Source organism: Sebastes umbrosus, chromosome 12, assembly GCF_015220745.1.
Source record: "Sebastes umbrosus isolate fSebUmb1 chromosome 12, fSebUmb1.pri, whole genome shotgun sequence".
Lineage (NCBI taxonomy): Eukaryota > Metazoa > Chordata > Actinopteri > Perciformes > Sebastidae > Sebastes > Sebastes umbrosus.
This window is the reverse complement of record NC_051280.1, coordinates 4,407,476-4,434,018: the sequence shown is the minus strand read 5'-3', so window position 1 is coordinate 4,434,018 and position 26,543 is coordinate 4,407,476. Positions and strand designations below refer to the sequence as shown.

Genomic DNA, 26,543 nt, shown 5'->3' with positions numbered 1-26,543 from the left:
TCCATGGTCTGTGGTCTGTTGGACCCTCTTCTACATCCATGGTCTGTGGTCTGTTGGACCCTCTTCTACATCCATGGTCTGTGGTCTGTTGGACTCCATTTTGGTGATCATTGACATTGATTTATGCTCCTCTGGGAAGCGGCTGGGAAAAAGGTTTAATAAATAAATAAGTAAGTAAGTAAATAGTTATAATAGTATGCACATTTAAAATATGTGTATTGTTCAACACAGGCTACTTCAGTAGGGACATTTAAATTATGACAATAGAATAGAAATAATATTGTTTTACTTTGTACGTCACTTTGTAGGCGGACGTTTTACTGGCGTCCGGTAGTCGCTTTTAGTCTAAAATGACAGAGGCATAGCTTTGCTGCTGGGCGCTGGAGCCGCTGACGTTGCAATCGAACTAACAATTAACTTAAAATGTTCCGTCCGAAATCACATACTATGCACTACATACTCAATAGGTGTACTATGGTGTGCTATCGTTCAACATACCTTTATGTGAATAAACAGTAGTATGTATCTTTTTGGACACACTGAGCAGCAAATTTACGTCATCAAATTCCTAAGAGCCTCCTTGCCGGTTGGTCTGAACTAATTTCAAATATATATTACGCCTAGCAAAGTGGAATCTTATACTTACAGTTAAATTGAAGCATTATTGATGTTACAGAGCTGTCCGTCAACGTCTGTTATGAACGTTGACGTTACTGTTGCATTGTGGGACCGGAAATAGTATGCAATTTGCGTACTATTGATTTTCATACTAAGGTTTCGGGCATACTAAAATATCTCACATACTGTTTAAGCATACTAAATAGCATGTTATGTTAGTATGGAATTTCGGACGCAACTTTTCACTTCCTAGCAATATACTTTCTTTGGTGGAGCCTGCACGCACGCACATATGCAGATTTCAGATCAGATTTCGTAATTGGCGTGTTACCTTCTAGACACAACCCACTGGGACCCACATAGGAGAAGTTTGGTTTGCCCTGGAAGTGACTCTGAGGAGCCCCCTGCAGGCAGACTGCCTTGTGTGCAATAACGTGACGACAACAATAAAGCTCATTAAATAACGCTGAACCAAATCAATATATGTGCACTGACAAAAGTTAAGCAGTCATACTGCATGCTTAGCCGTGTGCTGTTACGCTTTATGCCCAGTTAACCTCAGTCCATGAAGAGAGAGGGGTTCCTTTAGCTGCCTTGTTAGCCCAGCTGGCGAGTTTGTTGATCAGATGACGTCATGAGTCATTGGCCACAGTGACCTATGGTAGTTTAATTCAGTGGCTCTCCTTTGTCAACAGAACAAAGGAGCATTACACCACATCAGCCTATGTTTGTTTTATCCTTCTGGAGACACTGCTGAGTGTAAACTCAAATATACAGAGGTCATTTAAAGGTCCCATATCGTGCTCATTTTCAGGATCATACTTGTATTTTGTGTTTCTACTAGAACATGTTTACATGCTGTATGTTAAAAAAAAACTTTATTTTCCTCATACTGTCGGCCTGAATATGCCTGTATTTACCCTCTGTCTGAAACGCTCCGTTTTAGCGCATTTTGACGGAATTGCAACGGAATTGCAACAGAATTGCGTTGCTAGGCAACAGCTTGTGTCCATCAGTACCTCCTGTCAGCTGATGACATTCACATACACTGCAACCAGGAATAAACTGGGACACATTTAGAATGTTTACGTTTAAAATTGTGTAAAGGGTCATGAATGGGCAGAAATCCTGACAGCTTGTTTCAAATGCAGAATTTCTGAATACTTTCACAGTATTTATATAGGACTTAAGCCTGCTTTATAATAAAAAAAAACATGAAAATCTCACTTTTTTATAATATGGGACCTTTAAGGGACAACTGGTTAAATTCTGTGTTTTACCTCTTAAACTTATGTCGTGTCCATCATTGTTGCTGCAGAGCTGATTTTTCGTTTCATGTCTTCACTGCACAGAGATCAGCTGTCAATCAAACATTATGGGCGGTACTTTAACATCGTCTCATGAGTTGTTCTGTAAATGTTTGAGTGTCTTTAGGTAGGCACTCCTTCCTGTGTCTGTTCAGCAATGGAGGCTGTCACTGCTCATGATGATCTCTGTTTACCTGAACTGACATTTCTCTGCATGAAAATGTTAACTTCTCTGTGCTCTAAATGTCTGTTGGATTTTTGTATTGATGTATTTGTATGTTGTTGTTTCTCTTCCACTGCATAGGTCTTAAGAGAGAAAGCCCCAGAGCTTCCTTTATCCTAGATATTTTGCTCTCACCACTTATTCTAAAGATAGGCTATCTATAATTAAAGGTCCCATATTGTGCTCATTTTCAAGTTCATACTTGTATTTTATGTTTCTATCAGAGCATATTTACATGCCGTAATGTTTTTTTAAAAACCACACTATTTTCCTCGTACTGTCTGCCTGAATATGCCTGTATTTACCCTCTGTCTGAAACGCTCCGTTTTAGCACATTTCAGCGGAATTGCGTTGCTAGGCAACAGCTTGGGTCTCTGTTTACTTCCTGTCAGCTGATGTCATTCACATACACTGCAACCGGAAGTAGGTTGCGTCCGAAATTCCATACTAACATGCTATTTAGTAGGCTAAAACAGTATGTGAGATATTTTAGTATGTCCAAAACCATGGTTACACGTCTCCAACCGGCAAGGGGGCTCTCAGGAAGTGACGATGTAAATTACTGCTCAGTGCGTCCGAAAAGATCCATACCACTGTTTATTCACACAAAAGTACATTGAATGATAGTACACCTGTTGAGTATGTAGTGTAGGATGATGTCGTAATATCGGCTACATTTAAAATCCATCTATCCATTATCTGTAACCTCTTATACCATTCGGGGTCGCGGGCGGGCTGGAACCGATCCCAGCTGACATTGGGCGAAGGCGGGGTACACCCTGGACAGGTCGCCAGACCATCCCAGGGCTACATCTTTGGTCGAGATTTTATTTAAATACCAGGAAGTCAACTCAGTCCCTCTGCCATCCCACCTCCTTTCTGCCCACCATCTTCAAACACACCTCTGCCTAACATCTGTCTGCTTCTGTGTGTTTATCGAAGGTCCCATATCATGCTCATTTTTCAGGTTCATACTTGTATTTTGTGTTTCTACTAGAACAAAAAAAAAACTTTATTTTCCTCCTACTGTCTGTCTGAATATACCTGTGTTTACCTCTGTCTGAAACGCTCCGTTTTAGTGCATTTCAATGGAATTGCAACAGAATTGCGTTGCTAGGCAACAGTTTGGGTCCATGTTTACTTCCTGTCAGCTGATGTTATTCACAACACTGCAACAGGAAATAAACTGGGATACATTTAAAATGTTTACCTTTAAAACCGTGTAATGATCTAAATATTGTAGATTTGTGACATCACAAATGGACAGAAATCCAAACGGCTTGTTTCAAACGCACAATTTCTCAATACGGGCTGTGTGTATTTCTCCGTATATTGAGCATTTTGATAGTTTAACAGTATTTATAAAGCACTTAAACCTGCTTTACAATATAAAAGACATGAAAATCTCACTTTTTACATTATGGGACCTTATTCATCCTCATTCTTTCTTTTTTCCCCCTTATATTGTTATTGTACATACTTCCTGTAAAAGTAAATTTACTAACCCACATACACACAAAAAAGGCCATTTCCTAACACACGTATCTCATCTTAATATGCTTTGCTGCACCATATCAACCTCCCGTCTTGCACTATCCTCTGGTAATGCTTATCTCACTGTATGTTATGTCATGTATCCTGCTGTGTTTTGTCTTGCTTCACCAATTGAAATAAAAGTTTACATCCCTTCATAATGCACACAGCAGTTGGCCCACAGCAAACACAACACGATCATCAGGTGCATCACGAATATTCATTAGAACGATATTACTGAAATCCCTTTGCTTTGGGTAAAAGTGCATTAAGATGTCATTACCTGGACATCAGGAGGTTTTTCTCCTGTTAAAAAAGCTGCTTCCACTCTTTCTAATCACCTGAGGGAATACAGACAAATGAAAAAGTAACTCTTATTCTCTCGGATCTCAAAAACGCTGACTGCTTTATCTTCTCATCGCTCCCCCTCAATCTCATATCATTGATTTTTCCTCTAATTGCACATAATGTTTTCACACTGAAATCAGCCATGCACATAATCTGTCATTTTCCCAAGCAAGAAAAAAACGGATGGTTAGATTTCATGGATGAATATTTGGACAGAGCTCCAAATTCTCCTCAGCACTCAGAGGACAAATTAATAACCATGGATCAGAACTCAATTATTTATCAATGATTAGCGCTGCTTTCTGCTCTCTTAATACACTGTGTTCTGCAGACTTGGATTCTTTCTGGTCTTGTAAAGGTGTGTTGGGTGGTCTTCTAGCGCCACCCGGTGACAAATCTTCATCTTGCTTTAGATAAAAAACAACATTCAGTGTGAACGCTCTTCTTCAGTCAGCAAAACAAACCCGACGGCACTTTATGGATTTTTATGTTTGAGTATAAAAAGACCCTTTTGCACTTTAAGAAAAATGTATTTATTTATAGAATTTATTTAATAATCTCATTGAGATCAAGATCTCTATTGAGAGAGATACCTGAGTACAGCAGGAGAAATAGATCAGAGAAGACACACAAGCATCAGAAACAATCTAAAAAAGTGCAAAATTAAAAGTTTAAATTCATCCAAATGGGATGAGACTTTCAAGGTTTAATATCCTAGAAGTTCATACCATTTATATGGTGCAAAGAACTGAAAGGCAGTCTACCCAAGTTCAGTATTCACTAGTGGGGTGTCAACAGTTGGCCAGTCCTGGGATCTGAACAGTAGTTTCAAATGAGAGAAGATGTGAAGTCCTGAGGCAGCTTTCATAAGATACATTTATAAACAAATGTTAGTGTGAAGTTCTCTTCCTGTTGCTACTGAGGACCATCCTACTTTCTCATACAGAACAAATGTTATGACCTTCTCTGTTGCATAAAGCCGTCTATTTTACAGAGCCATGATCTCATTCTTTCAATGCATAGGCCTAATTATTTTTTGATAACTGATTAATTTCAGTGATTTTTCAAGCAAAAATGCCAAACCTTCTTGGTTTCCGGCTTTTCCTATGTGATGATTTGCTGCTTTTGTGTATATAGCTTAATAAGATATACAGTATCTAATCATCTTAAGATTGCTGTTCGGACAAATCAAGACAGGGCCAATCTTGGGACTCTGGGAAATAAATTGTTCCTTTTACACAATTTTCTGTCATTTTATAGACCTAACAATTAATTGATTAATCAAACAAAAAAAAAAAATTCTTGTCAGATTAATCAATAATGACAATAATCATTAGTTGAAGCCCTAATACTGTGTTTCCCAGCTTTCTGTCCAAAATACTTTATAGGCCTTGTAAATATTGCAATTAATTTCAACTCATCTTTATTTGTATAGCACCTTTCACAGGAAGCATCTTTCAGTAATTGTGACAAATTAGCTGTTCTGTGCAAGTCGACAAACATTAGTCAATATGGGTCTCGTGTTAGTAACAGAGGGACATAATACTTTTGAATCTTCACCTGACCTGATGAAAACAAACAAAAAAACAACCTGGGAGGGCTCAGTAAAGTATGAGTTCTGCTTTAAAATATATAAAAACAATTATTAAAAAAAAACTATAAAACAATTTTAAACACAGAAACTTAACTTCTGTCTCACAAGAAAAAGTCACTTTTGACTGTTTCTTAAGTTCAGGCACACCTGTTTTTTTGTGTAGTTTTGTCTCAATTAAAGTGGCAACAGACTTTCTACCCCCCCCCCAGGTGTTTACTAGTGTTATTATTTGGTGCTGGTGTCACAAAGACAACCAGATCGCTTTAGTTTTCTTAAGAGCTACCAACAACACAGTTAGCAACATGGCTACCACTAGCAGACTGGCTACTGTCCAAAGCAAGAAACAACCATAAGAACCCCAACTTGAACTGGAAACACTTATTATTTTATCACCTTAGTATAAGTATAGATGCAACTCGAGCGCTATCCTCTTCTTTTGTGCCATTAATTCAGCCTCCGGGAGATCGCGACCCGGTGTCAGACATAGTGAAAGGGGGACTTAAAGGGGACCAGTCTGAACACTGGTGGTGTCATTATTCTACAGCCATTACATAATGAAATCAACATTTACTTCATAATGATAAGTTAAAGCAAAAAACTTGTCTATTGCCACTTTAACTTGACTTCAATAAGCGAGGCATTCGAGCTGTCCGGAGAGATTTTCCATCCTCCATTTGGTGTTTGTCACCTCTTCCTCTGTTGGTTTGACACTGTCTGGCCCCTCCCTGATGCTTTTGTCTGTTTTTGCTTCACAGTCTGGCATTTCCTCTGTATCGGCACTTGTTGTTTCCTCCTTTTCTTCAGCTGTTTCTGCATCTATTTGTCCACCATGTGTTCGTCCCCGACCTAGATCTCCATCACATCACAAAATAACTCCTTGTCCAGCTTCTCTCCTTCCGCAATCTTCTTGTCCTCCTCTTCTTTTCTCTTCCTCTCGTCTGTCTCCAGTTGTGAGGGCGGGGGTCGTGATCTGACTGTCCGACTGCAGTACATCGCGGAGGCCGCCGAGCTCCGACTGAACCCTGCGAGGCCCCAAACCGGAGTTTAGCGAGAGCTTCCTGCAGTAGGGGAACTGTTTTTTCACATGGTCAGAGTGTGTGCGAGATGTAGTAAAACGCTTCCCACACTTATCACACTGGTAGGGTTTCTCTCCGGAGTGCATGCTCGAGTGTTGGACAAGGTGATGTTTGCGTTTGAAGGCCTTGTTGCAGATGTTACACTCGTAGGGCCGTTTTCCTGCAGATGATAGAACAAAGAGTCAGACAGGGACTCATACTGCCTTTGCCTCCAAAATAACACTAACTAAACTGAAACAGTCTGATTAAAGCTAGAATTGGTATTCTTCTTCTAAAACAAGTACACATAATTTAGGTGGGAGGGGGGGGGGGGGGGCAATGGTAGGGGAAACACTGTAAGACATACCTGTGTGTTCAAAGTTGTGCCTGAGCAAGTTGAACTTGTTCAGGAAATATTTGGAGCAAATGTCACACCGGAGTTCAGTGAAGTTTTGCAGCCGTCGCTTCTTTTTCAGTGCGGCCGCAACTGGGTCCTTCGGCTCCTCCCCTGTGGAGACACCATCAGAAATGGTATGACCTTCTCTGTTGTATAAAGCAGTCTTTTTTACAGAGCCAAGATATCTTTCTTTCAATGCATAGACCTAATTATTTTTTGACAGCTGATTGTTTCAGTGATTTTTTTCAAGCAAAGATGCCAAACATTCTTGGTTTCCGGCTGTAACTGTAACTTGACTTCAATAACGGAGGCATTGGAGCTGTCCCGAAGAGATTTTTCATCCTCTATTTGGCAAAGTTTAGCCAGATCTTCCTGCAGTAGGAGTAGTGTGTTTTCATGTGGTCTGAGTATGAGCCAGAGTGAGAGAAACACTTCCCACACTTATCACACTGGTAGGGTTTCTCACCGAAGTGCAGCGTCAAGTGTTGGATCAGGTGGTAGTTGCGTTTGAAGGTCTTGTTGCAGACGTTGCACTCGTAGGGCCGTTTTCCTGCAGATGATAGAACAAAGAGTCAGACAGGGACTCATACGGCCTTTCTCTCCAAAATAACACTAACTAAACTGAAACAGTCTGATTAAAGCTACAGTTGGTAATCTTCTTCTCAATCAAGTGAACATTATTTAGGGGGAGAGGGGTGGGGGGGGGGGGGGGGCAATGGTAGGGGAAACACTGTAAGACATACCTGTGTGTTCAATTTTGTGCCTGAGCAAGGTTGACTTCTTCAGGAAATATTTGGAGCAAAGGTCACACCGGAAGTCGGTGATGATTTCTGGGTCCTTCTGCTCCTCCACTGTGGAGACACCGTCAGAAATGGTATGACCTTCTCTGTTGTATAAAGCAGTCTTTTTTACAGAGCTAAGATATCTTTCTTTCAATGCAAAGGCCTAAATATTTTTTGACAGCTGATTGTTTCAGTGATTTTTTTCAAGCAAAGATGCCAAACATTCTTGGTTTCCGGCTGTAACTGTAACTTGACTTCAATAACAGAGGCATTCGAGCTGTCCCGAAGAGATTTTTCATCCTCTATTTGGCAAAGTTTAGCCAGATCTTCCTGCAGTAGGAGTAGTGTGTTTTCATGTGGTCTGAGTATGAGCCAGAGTGAGAGAAACGCTTCCCACACTGATCACACTGGTAGAGTTTCTCACCGGAGTGCAGCCTCGAGTGTTGGATCAGGTGGTGTTTGTGTTTGAAGGCCTTCTTGCAGATGTTACACTCGTGGGGCCGTTTTCCTGCAGATGATAGAACAAAGAGTCAGACAGGGACTCATACTGCCTTTGCTTCCAAAATAACACAAACTAAACTGAAACTGTCCGATTAAAGCTAGAGTTGGTAATCTTCTGCTTAAAAAAAAGAATCTGGTATCTGTGGCTATTGCAGGACTGTAATAAGCCCGTCCAATTATAACTCTTAAACTGAGCTGAAATGAAACAAGTGCACATAAATTTGGTAAATAAAATATTTTCTTTCTTTCTTTCAGGCTGGGCGCAATGGTAGGGGAAACACTGTGTAAAAGGTGCATACCTGTGTGGTCATATTTGTGCCTGAGCATGATGTACTTGTTCACGAAGACTTTGGGGCAAAGGTCACACGTGTAAACGGTGCCTTTTTCCAGCCGTCGCTTCTTTGTCACTGCGGCCAAATCTGGCTCATTCTGCTCCTTCACTGTGGAGACGCCGTCAGATCTGCCGCCGAGTCTCTTTACCTGCTGTAAATGGAAGGAAATTACATTAATCATAGTGGTTAAATTATTTAACGCCATGTGTCAGGTAGGGCTGGGACGATTCACCTATCTCCCGATTCGATACTATCACGATACTTGGGTGCCGATTCAATATGTATTACGATTTTAAAGTATTGCGATTCGATATTGTGATTTATTTTGATTTTTGTTAACTTTTTTAACACTAGACCATGGGGAAAGAGTTGAATCATACACTTCTAGGGACTTTTACTTGGGAAAATATCTAAATTAATACAGTAAGAATGTTTGATTTTGCATGTATGTAGTGAGAGATGTCCTGAAGTCAAATATATCCGTCATTGTCAGGAATTATTTATTACATTGTTTCCAGCAACCCCAAAATATAAAAGAATAAAGACATTTCCCTCGAAATGTAGTGGTATTTTCTTTTTAATTTATAAAGGGACATGTAATGTTTTATACTTCTGAAATATAATCCAATCAATCTTATTTATATAAATGTATTTTGTATATACAGTTCCCTTTATTAACACCTTATTTTGAAAACCGGAAGTAGTCCCACATGTATTATTCCGCAAACTTCTCCAAATCAGCTCCGTTCTCTTTATACATCCACGGTTGTTTGAATCTGTAATGTGTGAAACCCAAAGTGTTTCCATCCTTTACTGGATGTGTAGTGTTTACCACGCTGGATTTAACATGGGAGGGTGCAGGTCGTATCCATGCAGACCCTCTGCCGTTTTTCACTTTGGCTCGCTGCGGCCAGCTGGTTTGTTTTGGTTGATGGATACGGAACGGATATGACGTCACGTCACTCAGACTACAACAATAAAAGCGGAAAATTCCTTCTACTTCTGAATAGACTCAAATGGAGCAAATATATCGATTTTGGGATTAAAAAATCTATTTAAAAATCGTTAAAAAAAAAAATCGCGAATCATAGGTGAATCAATTTTAGGGCACTATTGCACCTTGGGCACATTCTGCAAGTCGTTCAGATTGATGCTGATGGGCGACATGAGGCCGACTGTTGGTACAACCATAGCCACATCCTGAGGCAGGGTTGTAGCTGGACCAAGAGCTGGGTGTGCTGTCCCTCCGTTCACCACTCCGCTGGTACCAGCTGAAGTTGCCGGTGCCGCCATCACAGGCTTGCACTCGTATTCCACAGGTTCAGATTTGATCTGGGTGACGGGGAGCTGCTCCTGGAGGGGTTTGCTTTCAGTCTTCTCTTTAAGAATCATGCGGGCCGTAGCTATTACAACAGATGTGGTCTGGGTGGTGGGTGGGGGGGGGTTTGATTGGTGTTCAAGGGACGCCACTAGGAGGTTCTGCACCCACACACTTCTTACTGCTGATGTGGGAGCTGTAGGAGCCTGAGTGGGAGAATTGCTTCTTGCAGTTTGAGCAGTCATATGGTTTCTCTCCTGAGGGGGGCACACAGAGAAATCACAAAAACTGTTAAAAAAAGAAGCTTGATCATGTTATATTGGGTTGATTTCTATCTAATTTAATTTTTATGTTGCGCATGCACAATAGTCACAACACAGGATGGGTGATGTCGGCAAATTAACTCAAACATGTCATGCTACAACTTTTTTGCTGCTTGATTAAAGTCATGGAAAACTTGCACGTTTTCTTATCCAGTGTTTCCCATTAATTATTTTCCTGCTGTATTTATCATTGTTGTCATGTTATTTAATGTGATGTGTCGGGTGAAGGCAATAATCTAAAAGTGAGGAAAGTTTGCTCAGTCATCCCGGTTTGAATTGAACTGTCCGAGAGGTCTGGACGGTGAATGTTAATGTCTTCCTCTGATAAAAGAGCTTGATAGTTAGAAATCAAAATAAATTGCCCACAGAGGAAATATTGTTTGGTAGACATAATGTTTAACTACCAACCTTATGGCCATTCAGTACAACAGTCTTTGCTGCAGTGGCGTTGCTGGCCGTAGTTGCGTAGACGTAGGTGAGCTGGGGGATGAGGATGGGGCGATTCGTCTCGGTGTCAATGGCGCCGAGACAGCCCACCGTGGCCTGACCAGCGATGGCCGCTAATGTGCGCAGCTGTGCGGCAGTGGCAATATCAACAGGTCTTCCGGTCTGAGGCGTGGTGACATAGATGGTTCGGACCTCCTTCCTCAGGCAAGATGGGTTCAGGGGCTGTTCCTGCTGCTTGGCGGGAGGCGAGGTCGTTTCCAATGCTGCTGCGATATGTTTAGGAAAGGGGAGGTCAAGCAGCTCGGCCTGGGAGTCCGGGACGTCTGGCTTGCTCTCATCGATGACGGGGTCTTCTGGCTCGCTCTTAACAATGACGGGGCCTTCTGGCTCGCTCTTAACGATGACGGGGTCTTCCGGCTCGCTCTTAACGATGATGGGGTCTTCTGGCTCGCTCTTCACGATGACGGGGTCTTCTGGCTCGCTCTTCACGATGACGGGGTCTTCTGGCTCGCTCTTCACGATGACGGGGTCTTCTGGCTCGCTCTTAACGATGACGGGGTCTTCTTGCTCGCTCTCAACAATGACGAGGTCTTCTTGCTCGCTCTCGACAATGACGAGGTCTTCTGGCTCGCTCTCAACAATGACGAGGTCTTCTGGCTCGCTCTTGACAATGACGAGGTCCTCTGTGTTGAAGCTTATGGGTGAAGAGTCTGACGGAGAAGCACTGCCAGATTCTTCCTCTGCCTCTCCATTCGGATTCGAGATGTCCTCTGAGCTGGAATTTGTGTTTTCAGTCTTTTTGCAAACTGCTGTAGCTTCATTGCGGTATTTGCCCGAATTTTTCCCAGAGTTCACCTTAGCAAACCACTTTCTGACCACATTCACGGGAATACTGACGGACTCTGAGATCTTTGTCAGCTCCACCTCGCTGGGGTTGGCATTGGAGGCGAAGTGGGTCTTGAGGAGTGAGAGGACATTGTCCACAGGTGGCTCCTCCAGCGTCACCCCCGCCTCGCTTAGCAGAGCAGCGAATGAGGGGTCCAAAGCGGCGGAGTCAACAGCCTCCCCGTTGGCTGCTTTGTAGTGCTGGAGGAGGTGTAACGCCTCCAGGTTGTCGGGACAGTCATCGCATAGTAAACATGTACTGGTGCTGTTGACTTTTGGCATCTGAGCTGTTGGGGCGTCTGAAGTCATTTGTGTTTGTTTAACTGCCTCTGTCTCCATGTCTGTGATGGCCACCGATTCTGGCTCTGCCTTTACATTGTAGACCAGCCTGAGCACGTTTCCGTCCATCACCACCTTGAGCACATTCTGCAAGTCGTTCAGATTGATGCTGATGGGCGACATGAGGCCGACTGTTGGTACGACTATAGTCACACCCTGAGGCAGGGTTGTAGCTGGAACCACAGCTGGCTGTGCGGCCCCTCCGTTCACCGCTCCGTTGGTACCAGCTGAAGTTGCCGGTGTCGCCATCACAGGCTTGCACTCGTATTCCACAGGTTCAGATTTGATCTGGGTGACGGGGAGCTGCTCCTGGAGGGGTTTGCTTTCAGTCTTCTCTTTAAGAATCATGCAGCCTGGAGAAATTATGACCGGTGTGTTCTGGGTGGTGGGTGGGGGGGATTTGATCAGCGTTCAAGGGACGCCATTGGGAGGTTCAGCACCCACAGACTTCTTAATGCTGATGTTGGAGCTGTAGGAGCCAGAGTGGGAGAATCGCTTCTTGCAGTTTCATTCATATGGTTTCTCTCCTGAGAGGGACACACAGAGAAATTACAAAAATTTAAAAACGCACAAAAACGGCCATCAGTATTTACATTGAATAACACCTCGGGGGACCACCCTTTTTGACAAAGGGAAAATTAATTTATGAATTGATAAACTTAGTGGAACTCTGATTAATAATTAAATAATAACTACAACCAAATATATACAATATATACAATATACTGTAGCTAGTAAGAGTCGAAGGGTTTTCGAGTTCAGCATAGAAATTGGCAGCATTCACTCTTTTGCAACGTTAAACAGACCAGCAGACCTTACCTGACCAGCTATGGTTGGTTACACAGAACCATCCAAGAAGCCGTCATTGGAAACTGTTTGGAAATGGGCAGGCACTATCAAAAAAAACGTGGCAGGTGATTGGATGAACCATCTGTTGCAAAACTAACTGAAGGTGAAAATCTTAAGAGTACTTTGCTCTTCTTTCAATAAATAAATTCTCTCCAGTTTTGATATAACTGATGTTATTGCAGCATCTACACTAACCTCTTCAGGAGCCGCCGTTATTGTTTGGAACGAACAGTCGCCTCTCCATGGTGGTGTCTAAAAGGTAACCCGCAAATTGCGAAATATGATCGGAGATCTACAAAAACTTGCAAAAACTCTTGCGAGACTCGCTACCCGACAACCTATCCTAACCTTAACTATTCGAGATCAATGCCTAACCATAACCATCTCACGAGAGTTTCCCCAACTTGCGGGTTCCCTTCTAGACACTATCCCTCTCCGTGTTGTCTAATACTATGGTCTCACCGGGTCTCACACACCTAAGCCATGCCCGTAGCGACCAGTAGCTCATTACAGGAAGCTGATTGGTCTGTGATCTGGCATTCCGGGCACAAACACATACTTGAAGCCTGCCAAAGTTCCCCGGAAGAGCGCCGAAATGTTCGTGGTGGCCAATGGCCGGTACTACAACTTCCGTGTCATCACATGACATCATTGGGCCCCAAAAGACTTTTCCCCACAGACTTACATTGGGAAAGAGACGTCTGAAACTCAGCGGACACAATTTTTTTTTAGGAAAATCAACTCCCCAGTATGAACACTTGAAAAGCCCCTTATTTAAATCATTGTTTCCTAAAAGTGGTAGTAAGCACTAATAGCAGAATCCGAAGTTGTTGTTTTTTTATTTATAATGAGCCCCGGAACGAGGCTGGAGCGAAGGCTGGGAAACAAGTTAAAGGAAACGCTACGGCGCCTGCTCTATGGGCCCAATGGATGCGGAAGATCGCCGGATGATCCGGAAACGGCAGTGGAGCCAATTTGGCTTCATGCGCCACTGAACAACTCTCATAGAAATGAACGGGAGCCCGCCTCCAACGCTGCATCCCGTTCTCTTTATACATCCATGAGCCTGCCAAGATGAATCTTCGTATGACATTTGATCCTGCGATTCTCGCGTGATCTTGTGACATCGCGAGATGAGTGAATTGAATCAGGCTTCCAGAAGTAGAAGTTTTGTGAAGAAATTACAGATAGCAAAGGGTATTTGGGATACTGTGTACCGAATGGACAAGCAATGACTTTGAATACAAGTTGTAGTGCACTACTATTGTGATATGCTGTGTTTGTTGAATAAATGGCAACAAAACGTTTGATCATTTTGTCAGATTGTTTTTTGCTTTACTTTTAAAAATACACTGATTATACCACGAAGAACACAGAGCTAAGTTAGTGTCTTTTAAGATAAGCTTTTTATTGACCCCCACCCCCCCATCCCAAGGGCAAAGTGAGGTGTTCCAGCAGCACAAGGACAAGAATAGCACAGACAATAAGTACCAAATACTAAATGAATGGTGGCAGTGTTGGAAATTCACTTTTTTGTCCACCTGCCACTGTGGCTGGTAGATGACAAAATCTACACTCAATAGATTACCATTGTTTTTTTGGCTGGTGAGTGAAGTAAATCTAGCAACCACTTGCATATTTTGCCAGCATTTAGCTGGTGATTGGTGATAATTTCCAACCCTGAATGGTGGTCAAGAACAAGAAGAGAAAATAAAATACACAAGGGAAGCTAAAGTGAAAGTCAAGCAATATACATAAACTTAAGCCAATAGTCCAGTACAGTCTAAAAGTTAAATGATAGTGAATAAAGTAGCAGCACATACAGTACAAGTTAGGGGGAACCATCTACTGTTACACAACAGAATAGTGTATATTACATGATAAATGTTATACACAATAAGATGTTGAGGTTAATTATTTTAAGACAATAATAAACAGTAGAAGCAAATATATCAGCTTCTTGTGCCATATCAAATACCCACAGTGGTCAATTTGTCATACAGCCTAGTTGATATTCTTCAAAGGGAATGATGATGAATGATATGAATTGATATCTATAAGGACGGAGTTTGTGTCCTCATTTGACAGAATAGTGAGATAGCGCATGCAAATAGGATACAGTTACTTGTAGAACTAATTAAAGTTGCACTCAGAGAGTGCAGAACTTCGCCAAGGCTGATGTGAAACAACACGTGTATCCGCTTCAAAATTCCACCAAGTTTCATGTAAATCGAGCCATTCGTTTTTCCGTAATCCTGATGACAAATGGTCAAACAAACCAACAAACAAATGGATGTTTTTGGCTCTGTTTGTTTGTTGTTTTTCCTTGACAGAGGTTATTATTTCATCGATGTAGCCTATAACATACACTATCATAGATACTCACATTACGTACTACGTAGACAGAATAAGCAAAATCAATATATATGTTACAGTTAAAGAATTAATAGTTTTCACGCTTCAGAGTTGACTAACTGATTCAATATACACCGATCAGCCATAACATTAGGTCAGCGTGGGCACCCTGACCGGTCTGCGGCTACGCAGCCCCATACACAACAAACTGCTCCTCACTGTGTGTTCTGACACCTTTCTATCAGAACCAGCATTAACTTTTTCAGCAGTTTGAGCTCCAGTAGCTCTTCTATTGGATCGGACAACACGGGCCAGCCTTCGCTCCCCACGTGCATCAATGAGCCTCGGGTCTAACCCTGTCGCCGGTTCACCGGTTTTCCTTCCTTGGACCACTTTTGGTAGATCCTGACCACTGCAGACCGGGAACATCCCACAAGAGCTGCAGTTCTGGAGATGCTCTGTCCCAGTCTCCACGTTATTCACTTCACCTGTCAGTGGTTTTAATGTTATGGCTGATCGGTGTAAATCAACCACAATTGGCTTCCACCGGAAGTGTCTACAGCAGTGGTTCTCAAACTTTTTCACCAAAAGTACCACCTCAGAAAATATTTGGCTCTCCAAGTACCACCATTATGACCGATGTTAAAATACAGTAGCGTAGGCCTACCCTTTTCAGCAATGCACAGTTCACGCAGGAGGCAAATTTATTCCTAATAAGAACATTACTTATTGTTGACTTAAGGGGGGAGCACTAGAATTGGCACTTAAACTCTTCCACACAACTCTCATACTACGCAAGGAGCATCCTCTCACTCTAGGCCTGCACCATATGAGGAACATCTGCCATGTGTGATAACACTGTTTAATACTACAATGATGATATGACTTGTGATAAATAAACAAATATTGAAGTGTGCATATTAGCTATACATATACATATACTGTATTTTATATATAACTAGGCTAAATGTTGTTTCTAGAGCAGCAACAGTAATGTTTACAACAGCAAAGCCACCATATAAACTCCTTAATATCTCACTGGAAACAATCTAACATGTTAATAAAAAAAAATCATATTCCTGACATGAAAATACTAAGTGAAGTTTATAAAGACTGAAGAACACAGACATCAGTCAGTATCAGTCCTTCCTCCTGTCATCCTGTCCACTGTCCTCCTGTCCTCCTGTCCTCTGCTGCAGGTAACATTAGAGCTGATAGAGGGAAGAGATGCTGCTTGGTTTCAGCCAGCTGATGAGTTTACCATTAAGAGATGTGACAAACTGACCTAAACATTGATACTACACAGCCTACTGCCAGCTTTAGTTTTAGCTGGTGTAGCCGAGGGTTTATGATACTTTATGAAGGTAATAAATTAATAACACAGAGGTTCAGTCTGCAGTGCATCACGTCTTCCGTTCCTTCACAATAAACTCCCCGAACACTGAACACTGGATCACTGCTGACCAGGGAACTTAAAGGGACTATTTGTAACTTTCAGAAATGCTTGTTAACAGCGACACCTGTGGCCGTTAAGTCAACGAAAGTCAGAGTCGGGCTCGCGCTTGCTCGCTCTCAATAGACATGAACGAGCATCGCTCAAAACAGTGAGGCGATACACGTCAGCTAAAACCACAATATCACTCTATATTTCACCTGCTAGGCAGTAATGTTAGCTGACCAGACGAAGGTCTCTCCATGAACATGATTTAGATCTGATCTTAGTGTTGGCTTTTCTTGCCTCACCCTCCGGGGCTCCGCAGCGAGAAACGTGAACCGTCACACCGGTACCCGGTGTCTCCCTGGGAGGCGATAACGTTTCTCTCTGCGGAGCCCCGTCACTTCACAAGACACGGGAAACCTCTGTTGGTCTGGAGGAGCTGCAGCAGTTATTTCTGCACAAATGTTCATTCACTAGATATTCTCAGAGCTACCAACTCTTCTGCAGTGTGGAGTGTGCGCGCTTTCACGTCTAGAGGTGGAGCAGTGCGCGCTGTGTTAGTGAAGGCAGCAGGCAGAGGAGGAGAGGCTACGGCCACACGCGAGCGCGCATGTGTCCCGACCCAGTACATTTATATGCTTAAAAAGTTACAAACAGTCCCTTTAAGTCAGTCACAACTCAACTAAATAACTTCACGTGTTTACAGTTAGCTGTTAGCCACCGAGCTAGCGCACTGTGTCTGTCTAAAGCGGCGGAGGATGAGACAGCAGACAGAGCAGATTGAAACGTTGCTTTCCTCCATGTTTAACCGGTTCATCAAGTTGATGCTTGTTGAACACCGCGGCCTCTCTGCTCAGCTGTTCACAGACTGACTGACTGTGTGTTGTTGTGAGTGGAGAGCTCCGACAGCGCAGCAGAGGAGAATATGAAGTGTTAACCATCCCTAAATATAATGATTGTTCTGATTCATCGTGTTTCAGACGATGTGTTCATCGCGCATGTTCGTATGATGACGATGCAAATACGATTTATGGGTCAGCCCTATTTATTATGAAATTTTAAAAAATATTTTGGAGATTCATCCGCGTACCACTACAGAGATAATGTGGTACGCGTACCACCAGTTTGAGAACCACTGGTCTACACGATTTTTATTTTGTATTTCTTACGTGCATTTCCTGTCCTGAGAGCAGTGGCGCCTGCACCGGAAGTGGCTCCACAGAGGAGCCCTGCTGCCGAAGGCAGAAAAACTACAACAACATGACAACAATAAAGCTGATCAGTGAATAACGTTAAACCAGACCAACACATGAACAATGACAACAGTTAATCAGTCCTGTGTTTAGCCGTGTACCACTACGCTGTGTAGCAGTTAAACCTCACCGGTCCATGAGGAGAGAGCCTGCGGTCAGCTTCAGCTGCTCGGTCAGCTAGGTCAGCTACAGCTGCTCATTCCACCGGTTGTGGAAGAGCCCGGTTATAAAGAGTCTGGTGCGTCTGCTCCAAGCAGACTACACGGTCAGAGAGGCATCCGGTAATGGCGGAAAAGAGAGAGGAGAAGAAGGCCCAACTCCAAACCAGCCCTACACCCTCCGAGGAGCCATGAGCGAGGATACTCCAGCGTATCCTTCCCGGAAGTCTTTTACCGACCGACACGCCCCTTATTGGATATCAGCTACTGATTGGACGCTGCTGCCCACCGGACTGATCTGATAACTTTACTTCTCAATATCACTGGAGTTTCATACCGGAGTGAAGACAGATCACAGATTAAACGTTTTATAGTTTAGTCGTCTTCTGATTTACCATCTAGTTATAATCTGTGTTAACTGTAGCTCTGAACAGCAGCAGAAGGACCTGCAGTATCTCTGCTTCACACACCGCCAGTGAAGCAGGCTGACACTGAAAGGGGTTTATAATACCTGACAAATGAACTTAAAATAACTTTTGGGATTTATTAGAAAGATTTTTCTTTTTATGGTCTGTTATTTCCCCCGTTAACTTTTATTAATGAAACTATTAAAGTCAGAGAGAGAAGGAGAGTCTGTCTGTCAGCAACAAACACCTTTTACATCATTTATCTTCATTTCCATTCAGTCACATGAGGCTGATAATTCCTGAATGTCGGGTTTGATATGAGTTATATCATTTACATTTTCCCTCAAGCATTCAGCCTAATAAATAATGTCCAGTGTTCAAAATACACCATAGTCATATTCTGGGTTATTAAATAATGAATTCACAATCAGAATATCAATAACTACAGATGCTAATAATGAATACATAATATAAAGATATTGTTCCAGTAGAGATGGTTCCTGGTCCTCTAAGCAGGACTCAAATACAGACTGCAGCTGTTATTCATGTGCAGGTGTTTGTTAAACAGGTATCAGGCCACACAGAGAAAACACTGCTGCTCTACCACTGAGAAGAACTCTGTGTCTTTATTAGTAATAAGTTCAGATAACAAACTCCATCTAAAGTCTCTACAGCGGTTAAAGCTGACTGACAGCTGATTCAGCTGTGATCAGCTGCTGCTGTCATCAGAAACAGACGTCGCTTCACGTGACGCTTCAGAGGAAATGACGTCTCCGCCCAACTCCACCCCCCTCGTGTTTTCCTCGCCTCCTCCGCTCGCAAGATGCGAGGAGGAGTCGAGGAGTATAAAATAAGAAATGGGAAAGGCCTTATGACTCAGTGAAAAGCCTCATGACTCAGATGAAAGTATCCTTTAACTGCCCCGCCCCATCTGACAACAGAAGAACGCCAGTGGGGCAGTCACACAGAGAGCTGCTAGCTCGTCTGCAAACACGTAAGTAGCTAAAACATCCTGTATGATTTGCCATTTGTGCTTTAATTGTGTTAACGGTGGCATTTACTGCTGTTTACCCGTTGCTGAAAAACAGACAAACACATTAGATAAACCGGCCAACCTCTAATTTTAAGACTTATTGTGACTTTCAGTTATATACAGTATATATATATATATATATATATATATATATACTGTATATAAAACTATATATATATATATATAGCTATATATATATATATACATATATATATATATAAGTGCTTTAGTTTTCGAGATACCCCTACCAGAGGTAGAACAAAGCACAACAATGTTTTTCATATTCTCTTAAGTCTCCTATATATGAAATTGATTCTTGTATAAAAATATTTTACTGAAAAAGTGGTTAAATTGACAGATATTGTGACACACCCTATAAATAAAAAAAATGCAAAATAAAGCCAAGCCGAATGGGAGATGATGCACCTAAACTCATGTTATTTCATAATGCATGCTCTTATTGATCCCAAATGTGGTGTGATAGTGGACAGGGGGTGCCTCTACATGTGTGAAGAAACAGAATGTGAATATATTGATGCATTGAGAAAATACAGTACTACAAACACATAAGTACGACAAATAAGTCTATGATGAATGTATTCATTTACTTTTAGGTAGCTTTGATTGTCCCAGAAACTGGGGACGTGCAACGCCGTTTTGTGTTCATCCTGGAAACAGGGCTGGACTGGCCATCTGGCATACCAGGCGTTTTCCCGGTGGGCCGACGTATGCCTTTTTTTATGCCCATAAAACAGGTAAATCGGTCCATTTATTTTCCTTAATTGACACTGGGCTGGCCCAATCACTCTGTGCCGGGCGGCCACAGTGAGGAGGAGAGAGATGAGGGAGGGAGATGAGGGAGATGAGGGAGAGACATGAGGGGGAGAGATGAGGGGGAGAGAGATGAGGGAGAGAGATGAGGGAGAGAGTGGAAAGTTTGCAGTAAGCAGCTATTGGCTAGCTGGCTCATGCGCACCGGAGCTTCTCACAAGCTGCCGGATCTCCTCTGCCCTCACCATATCAGGTTCTCTGGAAGATTCATAATGGAGATACATAACGGCGCAGAGCCAACGTATTTGCACCACGTGGGTTCCCGTAGTGAACGAAAGCGCCGCGCTATTAAACTCTGCACGAGCTGAAGCCTGTTCACATCAGAAGAGCATTTCTCTTCTTCTTCTGATCCTCTGCTGTTTACTATCCATCTCTCTCTCCGTGTCTCTGTGTCTGTCTGTCTGTCTGTCTACTTACGTCTGTCTGCCAGGGGCGGGGCCAAAGTGGTGGTTGAGGCTGGCACTGCCCCCCCCCCCCCTCCCCGCCCCCCCATCAGAGTCTGAATGTGATAGGTCCGATATGACTCAACAAACATTAATGATGATGTAATATGTATACTGATATACTTCATGAGACCCATCTGAAGTTCACAACATTTTTTAATAAGGAATTCAGCATCATTGATATTGTGACTTAATGCACGGTAAGTTATAAATTAACAGCCATGTATCACTCATAGTTGTATCCCTCCCAGACGTATCCCAGTATCTGGCAGATGGGCCTAATCAATATACTTGACAAGCCTCCCGATTTTCCTGGGAGACTCACGTTTTTCCTTGCCTTCTCCCAGTTTCCTCCCTGGGTCACAATTCGTATTTCTCCCAATTTATGTCAAATTAACTTTTTTTTTAACTTGTTTCTGGCACTATACAGCATGTATAATCCTAAAAAGAGCAGCAGGGGCAAAAAAATGAATTATAACTGATGAATATGTTATGGTTCCATCCCTCTTTTCCCTCTGTCTCCCTATTCCCTGTCTGTGTGTGTGTGAGCTTCCCCTCCCCTGCAGGCTCTGCTTCTCCCGCGCTGCTGAGACAATCAACACACCTGGTCTCATCAGACATAGCTGCTTCCAATCAGGATCATCCACTCCAGTTCAAATAGCCCGGTTCTCCAGTCACTCTTCGCCAGATCGTTGACTCAACCTAAGTGGTAGTTTCGCCTCGGCCGCTCAGCACTATTATCTGAGTTACTTTGTTCATAGTTTTGATTCGCTTCATCTGAGACTTAATGTGTTTTTTCTTTCCTGTTTCCAGGATCCTTGTTTGCCTGTTGCCAGCTTGCCTTCCCTGCTCCACCTCAGCCTCGACCTTATCTTGCCCATGCACAATCTCTACTTTTTGGCAATAAAAGCCTTTTTGTTACATCGCCAAATCCACTGTCTGTATCTGCATTTGAGTCCAATATATTACTGATCGTAACAGAATATTAGTTTATGCTAAATATTCACACGCAAAGTTTATGCTAGAGGGGCAAATTATTCAGTTTTCTTTCCTGAGATTTAAAGGTAAAATTAGAAGTTTAACATAAAAATGCTGTTGCAGTGTACTTATTATTTTGTTATTTTCATTGTTTTAAAGGGGGCCGGTCTTGGCCAAAATGCCAGGGCCGATTATTTGTCCCAGTCCAGCCCTGCCTGGTACACGACCTAATGTAAGTTCCGTGCGACTACCGGTAAAAACATTTACTTGTAAACTGCTCAAACTGATAGGCATTTAATTTATTCTACTTAATGTCATATAGATGTCAACAACATAAATAGATTGTATTTAAGATAAAATACACCTTTGTCCAGTCTAGAAAACAGTAGATATGTTCATTAGATTGTTGTATGTGTGTATATATATATATTTATATATATTTACCCCTTTCAGAAGCTATAACACTGATTTATTATATCTTCAACTGTGCAATACTGACTAAACAGTACTACAATTCAGCTGTGCAATAATCTGGGACTGTAGCAAAAATACAGTAGTGTCAGTCTGCTGGTCAGTCATGTGTAATCAGTAGCACAGAGGAAGAAGTACTGTGAGGACTGAAGACAGACTGTAATTGTCTCTGTTCTACCTGTAATAACTGAACTTGTATCTGATGTGTTTCTGTCTCCTCTCACAGGGAGAAGATGATCTGCAGCATCCTGCTGCTCCTCAGTCTGACCTCCTGTGTCTCTGGTTAGTTGACCTTCACTTTATTATCCACAAACACTAAATACACTTTCAGACAAACATCTCTAGATGGAGTTTGACATGTTCAAGTTGTCAGTTTGTCTGCTCCTCCATTTCCTTCTCCGTCTCCTTAACAGGATCATTTGTAGTGAATGTGACACAGACCTCCTATCAGGCAGAGGAGAACCACAACATCACACTGGAGTGGATGTTCACAACCAGCACCGGCAGTTCCCCCAACTCACTTTTTATCTTCTGTGAACTGTTAGCTGATCTCAAACCCTTAGTCCTGTTTCATCTCCATGAAGGTGTTGAGGTCCCAGAGTCTCAGGATAAACAGTTTACAGGACGAGTCCGGTGGGACAAAGACGTCCTCAGAGAAGGACGAATCAGACTTCATATGTCCAGACTCAGGATTAATGACTCTGGTGTGTACCGGTGTGAAGTGCTCACAGGTTATGGTACGAGCTCTAGGATATGTCGCCTCAATGTCACAGGTGAGATGATTCAGTTGAACTCAGTAAGTAAAACCAGACTAAGAGTCTACAGTCCTGATAGTGCTAAACACATCTTAGTTTAGTTTGTTAGCATGCTGCAGGGGTCATACAGTACATAGGGTGACCATATTTTCAAACCCCCAAACCGGGACCCTTGAAGGTACTATATGTAACTTTCAGAAAATCCTTGTTATTAATGACACCGGTGGCCGTTAAGTGAACTACAGTCGGTATCCTGTTGTTTGTGCACATGCTCGCACTCTGTAAGCACGAGCAATCGTCCTGGGCATCGGCCAAAACAGTGATGAGACATTACATTACAATCATATATCACCATTACTATCTGTAATGTCCAATCTCCGTGATATCAAATAGCTCGCCATTTGCAAATTGCTTCATCAGCTAACGTTACGGACCAAAACTGTCCCGAGTCCTTTACATAGAAATCAGTCCACAGGCTGTGTAAGATCTCAGTTTTTAAGTTACATTACAATCTGTTCACACATTGGCAATACAAAGCAATTAATACATGTAAATTGTTACATATAGTACCTTAAGTGTACTGCACGCACATGCGCGAGGATGGTTTTGAGTACGGAGTGGGATCAGAAAGAAGGCATTATTATAGGGAGGTGCATTGGAGGCTGTGACAATCTGGACTTATCACATTCACTACTTTCTCCCCCTTTAATCACAGGGCTGTCCTCCTCATGACGCACTGACAGTTTGGGAGTCCTGTATAGAGTTTTCCTAAGAGGAAATTGTTGTCTGGGCCTACATACATTATTTTTCAACTTTAGTTTTGAACCCCAACCATCTCTATCACATCACGTTGCTCACCACAGCCACAGCCTCAGACTGTTATAATGAAAAATGTGGAGCTCAGACGACATTTTGTCCAGGATGGAGACACCGTCCGGGTGAAAGACAGACAGGAACGGCCAGTCCTGAGGGAGTTACAAAGAAAACAGGAAACAAAAAAAATACAAATGCAAATACAAATAAAGACCAATATATAAAGACAAAATATGATAACATAACACTGTCGGACTGTGGGATATTATGAGCCACCCCTGCCACGAAAAATACTCAACCCCCCACCCCATCCCCTCTCTCTCTTTCCCGCCCTTTTCTTTCTCCTCTTTAAATACAAACAAACAAACACCCTACACCCCCCACACTGCATACATACAAACACACACAACTGTACACACACACTAGAACCTTACAGACTGCCCTGCACTGTCAATAACACCCCCCTCCCTCCACCAACATCTCTTATTTATTTGTCTCATTTTGTTCGTTTTGTTAGAATTGGCCTGTTCCATTCACTTTGTCATGACACCCGATGTATTTTATTTATCTATTTTCTCTTTTGTTTGTTTCTGTTTGTCTTGTCAAATTTCAACTGTTTTGTCATGCTTCACTAAATAAAAAAAAAAAAGAAATAAAAGAAAAAAAAAAGAAGAGAGTTCCTGTTTCATTGGTATGGTTATCCCCGCCTCCTACACATTAGCCCCGCTCCTTTTCATAACTCATGAACCGTTTGTCGTAGAGTCTTGTGGCAGGCGTCGTTGCACTCATCAGAGTTTTGGTTTCATTGTGCCTGGCCGCGTCCAGTCCCGGCAGTACCCCCGACGCGCGGGAAGGTGCGAGGGCCGGTTCATCGCTGCTTGCAGCTTCAATATAATTATTTTAATTGTGGTGAAAACCGGGACATTTGAGTATTTTACAGATATTTGTCGGGACTCGGGACACATCAGCTTGAAACCGGGACAGTCCTGGACAAAATGGGGCGTCTGGTCACCATACGTTAGCTAGCATACCAACCTAGTTTAAAAGTTGCGTCAGCTACATCCCTGCCGGAGCTGTACCAAAGAACGCATATTGCTAAGAAATGAAAGTCAATTGGTTGTTCCATTACAACATCAGCGTCCAGCAGCAGAGCTACGCTTCCGCCATTTTGGACTGAAAGCGACTACCAGACGCCAGTAAAACGTGTGTCACAGCTATGGTGATGAAGAATAGGATTCAATTTAGTCTTTCTTTTGTCAGTCTGCTGGGCTTATTTTGTTTCCTGTTTCAGTAAAATGGTTCCACTTCATATAATCAGCCACATTTCATTTTCTGTCCTTTACAGCAGCTGCTGATGAGCCCAACTCTCCGACACCAACAATGAGAACACAACCAGAGAGTCGGGGATGGATCGGCCTCTACGTTGGACTGACAGCAGCTCTACTGGTTCTCTGTGCTGGACTCTCTGGACTCTACTTTACCTTCTTTCATAAATCTACTGGTAATAGGGGCAACTGTGGCTCAGAGGGTAGAGGAGGTTGTCCACCCATCGAAAGTTCGTAGGTTTAATCCCCGGCTGACATGTTGATGTGTCCTTGAGCAAGACACTTAACCCCAAATTGCTTCCGAAGGCTTAGCCATCGATGTGTGAATGAGTATTTAGATTAGATCCTCATGGGCAAAGTTGGCACCTTGGTAGCCTCTGATATCAGTGTATGAATGTGTGTGTGAATGCTGACATTGTAGTGTGAAGCGTTTTGAGTGGTCGGAAGACTAGAAAAGCGCAATATAAATGCAAGTCCATTTACCATATATCAATAGAGGAAACATCTATAGAGTCGTCCAGATGATGAGTTTCTCAGAGAAACAACCCATCAGGATTAACCAAGTGGTAACCTCTGCTGCTAAGATAAGGTTGTGTCTAGAAGGTAACCCCCAAGCTGCGAAAACGTGCGAAAACTCTTGCGAGTTTCGCTGCCCAACGACCTATCCTAACCTTAACCATTCAAGGTCAATACCTAACCTTAACTATTAGAGATCAGTGCCTAACCTTAACTATTAGAGGTCAATTTCTTTATAATGTCTTTAAAACAGACAGTTGCTTTGTATAACAGACCGTAGCTATGGGCACAGTTCTGATGTCGGACTCTGGCGGACCGTTTTTGTGTCAAAATATTGATTTCTTCAGTAAGTAGCCATGTAATAAGCGGGATAAGAACAGGCTGGTGAGGAGGGCTAGCTCTGTGGTTGGATCTGAGCTGGACAATCTGGAGGTGGTGGCAGAGGGGAGGATGAGGAGGAAGCTTGACGCTATCCTGGATAACCCCTCCTACCCCCTCCATGATGAGCTAGTCAAGATGAGGAGCACCTTCAGCCACAGACTCATCCCCCCTCGGCACAGCACAAAGCACCTGGGTCAGTCCTTCATGCTGGTAGCCATCAGGCTCCACAACCAAGGCTGACATCCATATGAGAACTATGAGGACTTTAAGAAGTTTAAACATGCACTATCTACCTTTTAACATGCACTATCTGCCTTTTAACATGCACTATCTGCCTTTAAACATGCACTATCTACCTTTAAACATGCACTATCTACCTTTAAACATGCACTATCTACCTTTTAACATGCACTATCTACCTTTTAACATGCACTATCTGCAACCACCTTGGACTCTAACCACTGGCGCACTTTACACTTACTTTACACTATACGTCCTATATACCACTTTATTGCTGACTGCACATATGTACATA

At 42.6% G+C, this 26,543-nt stretch overlaps 2 protein-coding genes across 7 annotated transcripts; one reads left to right on the top strand and one right to left on the bottom strand.

The window, feature by feature from the left end:
• Nucleotides 1-5,595: 5,595 nt before the first annotated feature.
• Nucleotides 5,596-18,286, bottom strand: LOC119498867 (zinc finger E-box-binding homeobox 1-like). The gene is made up of 10 exons (XM_037787962.1): nt 18,028-18,286; nt 10,740-12,529; nt 9,810-10,265; nt 8,658-8,841; nt 8,282-8,365; nt 7,819-7,926; nt 7,542-7,625; nt 7,046-7,186; nt 5,822-6,859; nt 5,596-5,723 (listed from the first exon to the last, which is right to left on the bottom strand). The coding sequence occupies exons 2-9, from the start codon at nt 12,348-12,350 to the stop codon at nt 6,486-6,488; spliced, it is 3,042 nt and encodes a 1,013-aa protein (XP_037643890.1). The 5' UTR covers nt 12,351-12,529; nt 18,028-18,286; the 3' UTR covers nt 5,596-5,723; nt 5,822-6,485.
• On the top strand, nt 17,620-25,886 carry LOC119498869 (butyrophilin-like protein 8). Of its 6 annotated transcripts, XM_037787964.1 has the most exons (8): nt 19,253-19,456; nt 20,110-20,250; nt 21,336-21,478; nt 21,583-21,979; nt 22,445-22,500; nt 22,632-22,991; nt 25,132-25,296; nt 25,610-25,886. In XM_037787964.1, coding segments are annotated over exons 4-8 (795 nt in total). In that variant the 5' UTR covers nt 19,253-19,456; nt 20,110-20,250; nt 21,336-21,478; nt 21,583-21,977; the 3' UTR covers nt 25,822-25,886. The 6 variants fall into 6 exon arrangements, with proteins under 6 accessions (XP_037643894.1, XP_037643892.1, XP_037643893.1 ...); XM_037787966.1 differs by lacking the exons at nt 19,253-19,456; nt 20,110-20,250 and adding an exon at nt 17,620-17,631; XM_037787965.1 differs by lacking the exons at nt 19,253-19,456; nt 20,110-20,250 and having other exon boundaries at nt 20,831-21,478; nt 21,583-21,669; nt 21,907-21,979.
• The last annotated feature ends 657 nt before the right edge of the window (nt 25,887-26,543 follow it).